The following is a 10,526-nucleotide window of genomic DNA, read 5'->3' as shown; positions in this document are numbered from 1 at the left end:
CCATCTGCAGTTGGCTACATTAAATCCAGCCCCATCTCTCAGCTTGAGGCACTGCCTTCTGGAGAGAAAGGCAGAGTGTGTTTCAGAGGTTTGGAAATAGCTCTCAGAATGTAGGAAAATTTAATCCCAAGATTGCTCCAGAATTGCTATATGTTTGATGCAGCATTCGTATATAAGCAGACATATTCAATGCCACACAAAAGTCATCATTATGTTATCACTTTATTAATTATTAAATGTTCCTATACATAAAAGTTTCCTACAACTGTTCTCTGTCACTTGTGAACTATACATCGATATTTAATCAGCCTGATTTGCTGAAGTCATTGACCTGTTTTGAAAAAAGGAAAAGAAACAAAATTATTGTCAGTGTCTACATATCTTTGAATATCATGTAATTCTCACACAATATCTAAGTGTAAAAATAATGTAGATTTCAAGATAGCTTTTACATTGAAAAAATGCCATCAAGAATTATATAACCATTCAAAACTTGTACAGTATTTAAAGACCATAAGACATAGGAGCAGAAATTAGGCCATTCAGCCCATCGAGTCTGCTCCACCATTCAATCATGGTTGATGTATTTCTCAACCCCATTCTCCTACTTTCTCCCCGTAACCCTTGATATTCAAGAGTATATCTATCTCAGTCTTAAGTATACTGAATGACCTGCCCTCCACAGCCTTCTATGGCAATGAATTCCATGGATTTACCACTCTCTGGATGAAGAAGTTTCTCCTTATCTCTGTTCTAAAAGGTCTTTCCTTTATTCTAAAGCTATGCCCTCAGATCCTAATCTCTCCTACCAATGGAAACAACATCTGCTCTCTCCGGGCTATTCAGTATTCTGTATGTTTCAATTAGATCCCCCTCATCCTTCTAAGCTCCATTGAGTATAAACCCAAAGTCCTCAAACATTCCTCATATGTTAAGCTTTTCATTCCTGGGCCCATTCTCATGAACCTCCTTTACTCACACTCCAGGGTCTGTACATCCTTCCTGAGATATGGAGCCCAAAACTGGGCACAATATTCCAAATGTGATCTGACCAGAAAAGGTTCAACTAAGCTCAAATTTATATCTAGATCTGATTAGCAATAACTTTATTTTTAATTAAATTTTCTGAGGGATATGAGCATCATGGACAGGCCTACTATTTGTTGCTTATCACAATTCCTCTTCAATAGAGTGGCTTACTATATTAATTAGTTTAGCGTCAACTGCATTGCAGTGGTTCTGGAATGACACATAGGCCAGACTCTGTATGGATGGAAGATGTCCTTCCCTAAAATGAATTACATGGTTTTCAGACTAACTTTTAATTACAGATTTTACTAATTGAATTTAAATTTCGCCATTAAAACCAGTATCCATAGATTATTATAAAACAAAGAACAGTGGATGTTGAAAATATGAAACAAAAAGAAAAATTGCAGGAGCAATTTTTTTTTGTTTTCCAAAGTATTAACCTGCCCTCTGGGTAACTAGTCCAGTGACATTTTTACTATGCCATTCCCTACTCAGTAGCTGTTTAAGATTAGATTAGATTAGATTACTTACAATGTGGAAACAGGCCCTTCGGCCCAACAAGTTCACACCGACCCTCCGAAGCGTAACCCACCCAGACCCATTCTCCTACATTTACCCCTTCACCTAACACTACGGGCAATTTAGCATAGCCAATTCACGTAACCTGCACATTCTCCCATGCTGACACGGGGAGAATGTGCAAACTCCACACAGACAGTCGCCTGAGGCGGGAATTGAACCCGGGTCTCTGGCGCTGTGAGGCAGCAGTGCTCACCACTGTGCCACTGTGCTGCCCACAAACCTAAACTTAAATAAAACATATTTATTAAACTAATGAGTGATTAAACAATTATACAGAGATATATTTCATTCTTGATTAATTATCAGCATATGTTACAGTATGATCATTACAAGATTTTAAGTTTTATAGCTTTTCTCTGTATCCTTTGAAGTTAAATTTCAAAGACTGAGTAAAATCTGTCTTACCATTTTTGTTTTCTGACAAAATGTTTTGCAGGAGCTCACCCAGATGTTCTCCATATTTCTGAAATTGTTTGCTACTCAACTTGATCCCAATTTCAAAAGGAACACAAAGCTGTAAAAAAAAAGTTTCTAATCAACCTGTTCAGGGATGTTATTACACACGTCTGGAGCACTGGGACTTGAACATAGGCCTTCTGGCTCAAAGGTAGGGATACTACCACTGCCTCACAAATGCCCATATAAAACAAGGCTGTACAAAAATTTATAAAGTAGGTATTACAAAATCGGATACAAATGTTTCCTGTGAATAAAAGTGGTCAGGAACTTTATTTTGTCTAATGCTTTCAATGTAAAAATAATGTCAAAAACTTCATAATGTATAATCAGACAAAATTGGACAAAGTCAAAGGAGAAGTCAGAAGTAGTGATCAAAAATTTGGTCAAAGATATGTGTTGAAATGAAATGGAAAGGTGCAGGGAATTAGCAGGGAATTCTGGAGTGTGAAAACTAGATGACTAAGTATAGAGCTATCAATGGGAGGTAAAGAGATAGATTACATAAGAGATTAGATTCAGAAGAGGCTGGAGAGGTAGTAATAGTGAACAAAGAAATGGCAGAGGAACTGAATAGCTACTTTGCCTCAGTCTTCAAATTGGAAGACATCAGCAACATTCCAGAACTTCAACAGAGTTAGGGCAGAGTTGAGTGTAGTGGCCATCACTAAAAACGAATTGGAGAAGCTAACAGGTCTGATGGTTGATAAATCATCTTAACCAGATGAACTATACCCTGAATTCTGAAGGAGATAGCTGAGGAGATTGTGGAGGCATTGATCATGACTTTTCTAGACTCAGGTAGTCTCACAAAGGACTGGAAAATGGCTGATGTAACAACTCTGTTTAAGAGATGAAGGAGGCAGATCATAGGGAATTATAGACTAGTTAGCCTGAATTTGATCGTTGGTAAGATTTTAGCGTCCATTATTAAGGATGAGATTGCAGAGTATTTGAAAGTACATGGTAAAATAGGGCTGAGTCAGCATGATTTCATGAACGGGAGGTCATGCCTGACAAATCTGTGAGAATTCTTTGAGAAGTAGCAAGCAAGTTAGACAAAGGACAGCCAAAGGAACTGTCCTATCTGGATTTCCAGAAGGCCTTTGACAAAGTGCGCATGGGATGCTGCTTAATAACTTAGAGCTCATGGATTTAGGGGCAAGGTACTGACTGGCATAGTTACAGGATTGGCTGACTGGCAGAAGGCAGAGAGCTGGTGAGTAGTGATAAATGAAAGCAGTGGTAGACATTATCTACATTGACATTGGCAAGGCCTTCACTAAGGTTCCACATGGTAGACTGATTATAAGGTTAGATGACATGGGATCCAGGGAGAGCTAGCCAACTGGATTCAAAATTGCCTTGACCATTGCAGTCAGAGGGTGTTAGTGGAGGGTTGATATTAAACTGGAGGCTTTTGACCAGTGATGTGCCACAAGGATCGGTGCTGGGTCCACTATTGTTCATCACTTATATAAATGATTTGGATGAGAATATGTGAGGCATGTTTAGTAAGTTTTGGTGGTATAGTGTTGATATAGTGGACAGTGAAGAAAGTTATCTAAGAATAAAACAGGATCTAGATCAACTGGGCCAGTGGGCCAAGAAGTGGCAGATGAAGTTTAATTTAGATAAATATGAGGTGTTGCATTTTGGTAAGACAAACGAGAGCTGGATTTACACAGTTAATAGTAGGGCCCTGGGGAAAGTAAAAGTTCCTAAGAAGTGATGTCACAGGTAGACAGGGTGGTAAAAAGGGTGTTTGGTATACTTGTCTTCGTCGGTCAGAGCACATTGACTGCAGGAGTTGGGACATTATTCTATGGCTCTACAAGACATTGGAAAGGCCGCATTTGGAGTACTGCATATGATTTTGATCGCCCTGCTACAGGAAGAATGTTATTATACTGGAATGGGTACGCAAACAATTTGCTAGAATGTTACTGAGACTGGAGGGTTTGAGTTATAAAGAGAGTCTAGATAGGCTGGGACTTTTTTTCTCTGGAGCATAGGAGGCTGAGGGGTGACCTTATGGATGTTTATAAAATTATGAGAGGTATGGATAAGGTGAAGAGCCAAGATCTTTTCCGCAGAGTAAGGGGAGTCCAAAGGTGAAGGGCATGGATTTAACATGAGCGGGGAAAGATTGAAAAAGACCTGAGGAGCAACATTTCTACATGGAGGGCAGTGCGTATATGGAACGAGATGAAATGATACAGGCGAATACAAGCACAACATTTAAAAGATAGTCGGGCAGGTACATGGATAGGAAAGGGTTAGAGGGATATGGGCCAAACACAGACAAATGAGACTAATTCAGTTTAGGAAACCTGATTGACATGGATGAGTTGAGCCAAAAGGTCTGTTTCCGTGCTATATGATTTTGACTCTATGGATTCCGCAGGGGTCAGTGTTGGGACCAGACCTATAGTACATTAATGGTCTGGAAAAAGGAACTGAATGCATTGTTGCTAAGTTCTCAGATGACACAAAGGTAGGTAGAGGGACAGATAGTGTTGAGGCAGTGTGAAGGCTGCAGAAGGACTTGGACAGGCTGGAAGAGTGGGGAAAGAAGTGCCAGATGGCATATAATGTGGAAAAATATGAGGTAATATATTTTGATAGGAAAGTTGAGACATAGAATATTTTCTACATAGGGAAAGGCTTCATAAATGTGAAGCACAAAGGGACTTAGAAGTCCTTGTTCAGGATTCTTTTAAAGTTAACATGGAGGTTCCTTTGGGAGTTAGGAAAGCAAATGCAATGTTAGCATACATTTCAATAGGGATCAAATACAAGAGTAGAGTTTTACTGCTGAGGCTGTATAATGCTGTGGTCGGACCACATTTGGAATATTCTGAGCAGTTTTGGGCCCTGTACCTAAGGAAAGATGTGCAGCATTGGAGGGGGTCCAGAGGAGGTTTGCAAAAATGATCCCACTGATTAAGGGCTTGGTACATGAGGAGCAGTTGAGGACTCTGGATCTGTGCTCAATGCAGTTTAGAAGGATTAGGGAGATCTGATTGAAAATTAGAGAATACTGAGAGGCCTGAATACTGTGGATGCAGAGAAATGCTTCCACTAACAGGAAAGACGAGGATCCGAGGGCACAACCTCAGAGTGAATTACCCTTTAGAACTGAGACGGGGAGGAATTTCTTCAGCGAGGATAGTTAACTGTGGAATTTATTGCTGCAGAAGGCTGTGTAGGCCAAGCCATTGCATGTATGTAAGGTAGAGATAGGTATGTTCTTGATTAGCAAGAAGGTCAATGGTTATGGGAAGAAAGCAGGAGAATGAGGTTGAGAAACATCAGCCACGATCAAATGGTGGAGCAGATTTGATCGGCTGAATGTTTGCTGCACCATTTTGCCATGATATCATATGGCCTAAAGCAAGCTGAAATTTTCACGTTTGCTTTCTATAGGTTCTTATCAGTACAAACATCAGATTGAAGAACTAGTTTGTACAAAAAAACTATCCAACTTTATTTTCCATTTATCTACCTTTATTACTTTCATTTCTTCCATACTGGACACTTCTGGTAAATTATTTTCTTCAGATCTCTTTTGGAGGTTCATTGGCACACCTTTTCCCACTCTGTAATTTTCCTTTGAAACAAAAATATAATGTCAAATGACATTTCACAAGCAGATAATTAATCCTAACAAAATCAGATTTGAGTTTCCTGGGGCAAGACTGCACCACATGTGGACATTTTATCTGTATTATAATGCAATCCTTCTTTCTTCACAAATTACATATTACAAACTTGCAAGTAAAAATGGCATAATCTGCTTAAAACGCAAACAAACAAGTATTAAAACTGTGTAATAAGTGTTTTACGTACAATCTTTTTTTGGTAATCTCTTGGGCTCAAAAAAGTCAGGAACCCCTCAGTCTGTTCTGCCAGCATTGCAACAATGCAAACCACCATCAGATTTATCATTACTCTCCTAGAAATCATCTTTGACCTGAAAGCAGAAACATTTTTTTTAAAGAATAATAAATGAAAAATACAACACAACAGTAATTAATTAATCACATATCGATTCATTTATTCATACAGACTTACGAACAGTATATCAACTATATTTGGCTGGAGATATGATACTTATTTAAAACTACAAATGATACCACATTGTAAATCAATTTTGCTTTTATCTAAATTTTAAATAATTTTGAAGTGAATAGTTAAAAATGTTAAACTCCAAGCAAGCGATCCAGGATTTGTCAAAAAAAATCACTGTTAAGGAATACAATTCATTTGTACTAAAGATTTCGATAAACATTCATTAAAAATTCAATATCCTTTGTTAACGTCAGTTTTCAGCTCAAATATCAACATATTTTTCTTTCAAATAAAGGAATTAATTGCTTCTGACTTGGGAAAAAGACATCAAACTTCATTCTTCCAATGAATTTGGTTCCCAATTCTGCCCTTAAACATTAACTTGTGCACTTAGGTTTCAAGATTTACTTTTCTCTGTATTTACAGTCCTTTCTTCACCTTCCAGTATATGAATGACCAATCAATGTTTCTATTTTTATAAAAGAATGGCTGATCTTGGATCTCCAAAGAAAAATTACACATTCCCAATCCTACTTTCAAGACACTTAAAATGATCAGAAGTGACTGTCTGCTTAAGTCTGTCACCATATGCAGAGCTAGCTTCATGACAATATAAATGATAATAGCAAAAAGCAACACTTTCAGAGTAGGTCATTGATGTATAGTAGTGAATAAAAGAGACACACGTGTGTCAATAAGTTGACAGTAACCACAAAAATGCATTCATCATTACACATAAACATTTGTAAATCCTTATTAAAAAAAAACTATGCAGTACCTCAGTGCAGTTGTACTGTTGTGAATCTTCTTTGTTGAGTTCTGTATTTTGCAGTTCTCTTTCTAAGATAAATGCTTGCTTGCAGATCCTTTATATAGTTGAGAGGTAACTAATTTATTGAATGAATCTTCCTCGTACCATAGCAATATAAAACATCATCTTCTGAAACAAAAAGATTCCCATCAAAATATTTTGTTTTCATAGAAACAGATACGTATCCTATTCTCTACAATTCCTTTGAAGAGCACATATCCATAAAATGCAATAAATATTAACATAGTGATGACAGTTAATGTATGTTGATTGATAGTTTATCCAGCTGTCCAGATTTGTGCAGTATTATTTTTATGGATTGTACTTTTTTGATAATAGTAATAAAGTCACTCACCAATTCTCAGGGTTGACTTCTACTTTAGACCAGTTTATGAATTACTTTTAGCATAGGTTTAAATCAATTTTCCATGTAAAAATTAAACCACAAAATATTTTGTAAACATTATTGGTAAAAAGATTAGTGAAAAATGGTTTAACTTTTAAAAAATATCAAATTCAATTTCATGTTCTGAAACACATTTAACAATAATTTATTCACATTTCTTTTTAAAAATCGGGCTGGTCTTGCATCAGCAAAGCATGCTGCTGTGTCTTTCTGATCTTCTCTGGATGCAGAATATAATGCAGAAATTTTACTTTAAGTTAATTAAGAATTCTCATTACGCCTCCTAGACTGTAACAATTCTATCACTTCTAATTGTGGTTTTGTAGCAGCATAAGTCCAATATCAAAATTGAATATTCAGCCAACTGACATGAAACTCCTTCAGAGAGACTTTCTGACACTACAAGCATATGAATTAGGCAAAGAAGTAGATCATTCAATGACTGCAGTAATACTGCAGTGCATTGTTTTTAAGTGTGTTTTCATGGGATGTGAGCTTCATTGACAAAGTCATAATTTGTTACCCATTCTTTGTTGCCGTTGAAAAGATAGTGTGAGTTGCTTTCTTGAACCACTTCAGTACATCTGGTGGATGTACATTCTTACAATGCAATTAGGAAGGGTATTTCAGAATTTTAATCAAGAACAGTGAACAAATGACAACACAGTTCCAAGTCAGATAGATTTGTGGTCTGACTGGGAACTTGCAGGTGGTTCCAGGCATTTGCTGTCTTTAGCTTGCTAGGTAATGGAATTCAGGCATTCTAAAAGTTGAAGATGCCTAGATGAGTGCAATGTGACATTTTATTTCAAAACTGCCCAATACAATACATCTAGGAATATTCAAAGGTCTGAGTTAAAATAACATTTGAGGAAGTAATGCATGTAGCTTCTCCTGTTTGCAAATTGTGACTTATAAACACAAACATGTAAGAGAAGAGGCTGTTTAATGAACTGAACACAACAGAATGGGGAATTGTTGAATAGATTTAAATTGAACTGTATGGAAGCTCCCAGGAAAGAGTTTAAAGTAACCAGCTCCTGTAGTCTCAAAATAATACAAGAAGGAAATTCTGAATACAAAGAAGTTGCTTACAGAAGTTACAACGTAGATTATAGCTTCTTTTGCTTTCCAGTCAAAATGTTGTTTGTAAAAATAACTATTGATTGTCATAAATTCAAAGTGATGATAGAATTTGAAATCTACAAATTAGACAAAAAGTTAGATTCTGAGCCAAGAAATAGAAATGACATCTGTTTGGCTGGAACATGTACCTTAAACTGATAAATTTACGGTATCAGAAAAAAACAATTGTATTTAAGTCTTAAGCAGGCACATGTTTATGATTTGACCATACTTTTCCAGTAAAGTTTTATTTTTAAAGTTTTTAGGCAAACCACAAGCCACCTTTAAAATTTGCTTTGATGTCTTCTTTTATATTATGAAAGAATGAACACTTAGAGTCATAGAGTCATAGAGATGTACAGCATGGAAACAGACCTTTCGGTCCAACCTGTTCATGCTGACCAGATATCCCAACCTAATCTAGTCCCACCTGCCAGCACCTGAACAGTAAAACCTAGCTATCCAAAAAACAGAGAGGCTCTAAGTAATTTTTAAATACTTAAATTATATCAAAAGTATGAATACATTGATATAAAATCCTGGAATTTCCTCTGAATGGCATTGTGGTCTACCTGCAGCACATGGACTGCAGCAGTTCAAGAAGCCACATCGCCACCACTAACTCAAGGGTATCTAGGAAAGTGCAATAAATGCTGGTCGAGCCAGCAATGTCCCATGAGTGAATTTTAAAATGATGTGAGGGACTGGAAAAAGCAACCTTATATTGCTGAAGTCATTGATACCAAAGCTGATCAAAAACTGTCAGTTTCCTTGACAATGCTATACACTTACATGGAAATCAAAGTAACATTTGGAGAGTGCTGACATTTCCATCACAACTTCAAAACATTTAAATTTGATGAGGGAAAAGGCAGCTCAGTGAATATCTATAACTAAACACATTCAGGAAGGATATTACTTAAGCCGGAGAGGTTACAGAAGAGATTTACCAGGATGTTGCTGGGTATGGAACTTTTGAGTTATAAAGAAAGGCTAAAAATCACACAACACTAGGTTGTAGTCCAACAGGTTTAATTGGAAGCACACTAGCTTTATGAGTGCTGCTCCCTCATCAGGTGGTTGTGGAGGCCACAATTGTAAGGCACAGAATTTAAAACAAACATTTACAGTGTGATGTAACTGAAATTATACATTGAAACATACCTTGATTGTCAACAGGGGGGTTTCAAGACTCAGGTGCACATTTTTAAAGTGAGAGGAGAGAGACTTAAAAAAAAATGGGGCAATTTTTTTGTACTGAGGGTGGTTCATGTGTGGAATGAATGTCCTAAGGAAGTGGTGGATGTGAATACAATTACAACATGTAAAAGACATTCCGACAAGTATATGAATAAGAAAGCTTTGGAGGGATATGGGCCAGGAGCAAGCAGGTGGGGGTTAGTTTGAGATTATGTTTAGCATGGACTGGTTGGAGTGAAGTGTCTGTTTCCATGCTGTAAAACTCTATGATTCTATGGCATCCAGTTCTTTTTGAGACAACAATTTAGATTCTGAGCCAAGTAATAGAAATGATAACTGTTTGGCTAGAACAAGTACTTTAAACTGATAAACTTGCTGTATCAGAAAATAAGTTATACAGAAAAGAAGTTAAAACTTCTTTTATATTTGAGTCTTAAGCAGGCACATGTTTATGATTTGGCTTACTTTCCCAGTAAAGTTTTGTCTTTAAAGTTTTCAGGCGAACCACAAACCACCTTTAAAACTTGCTTTGAAATATTCTTTAATATTATTAAAAAATGAACACTTTCAGCTTTTAACAGTAAACATTGTGGGCGGCACGGTGGCCCAGTGGTTAGCACTGCTGCCTCACAGCGCCCCGTAGACCCGGGTTCAATTCCCGACTCAGGCGACTGACTGTGTGGAGTTTGCACATTCTCCCCGTGTCTGCGTGGGTTTCCTCCGGGTGCTCCGGTTTCCTCCCACAGTCCAAAGATGTGCGGGTCAGGTGAATTGGCCATGCTAAATTGCCCGTAGTGTTAGGTTAAAGGGGTGGATGTAGGGGTATGGGTGGGTTGCGCT

At 37.3% G+C, this 10,526-nt stretch overlaps 1 protein-coding gene across 1 annotated transcript; it reads right to left on the bottom strand.

The window, feature by feature from the left end:
• Positions 1-203: 203 nt before the first annotated feature.
• LOC122562981 (promotilin) lies at positions 204-6,964 on the bottom strand. The gene is made up of 5 exons (XM_043716285.2): positions 6,923-6,964; positions 5,923-6,046; positions 5,579-5,683; positions 2,020-2,128; positions 204-331 (listed from the first exon to the last, which is right to left on the bottom strand). The coding sequence occupies exons 2-5, from the start codon at positions 6,037-6,039 to the stop codon at positions 324-326; spliced, it is 339 nt and encodes a 112-aa protein (XP_043572220.1). The 5' UTR covers positions 6,040-6,046; positions 6,923-6,964; the 3' UTR covers positions 204-323.
• Between the last annotated feature and the right edge of the window lie 3,562 nt (positions 6,965-10,526).

Source organism: Chiloscyllium plagiosum, unplaced genomic scaffold (genome assembly GCF_037043375.1).
Source record: "Chiloscyllium plagiosum isolate Xiang-an unplaced genomic scaffold, Cpla_swu_hap1 HiC_scaffold_26, whole genome shotgun sequence".
NCBI lineage: Eukaryota > Metazoa > Chordata > Chondrichthyes > Orectolobiformes > Hemiscylliidae > Chiloscyllium > Chiloscyllium plagiosum.
This window is presented reverse-complemented; position numbering and strand designations above follow the sequence as displayed.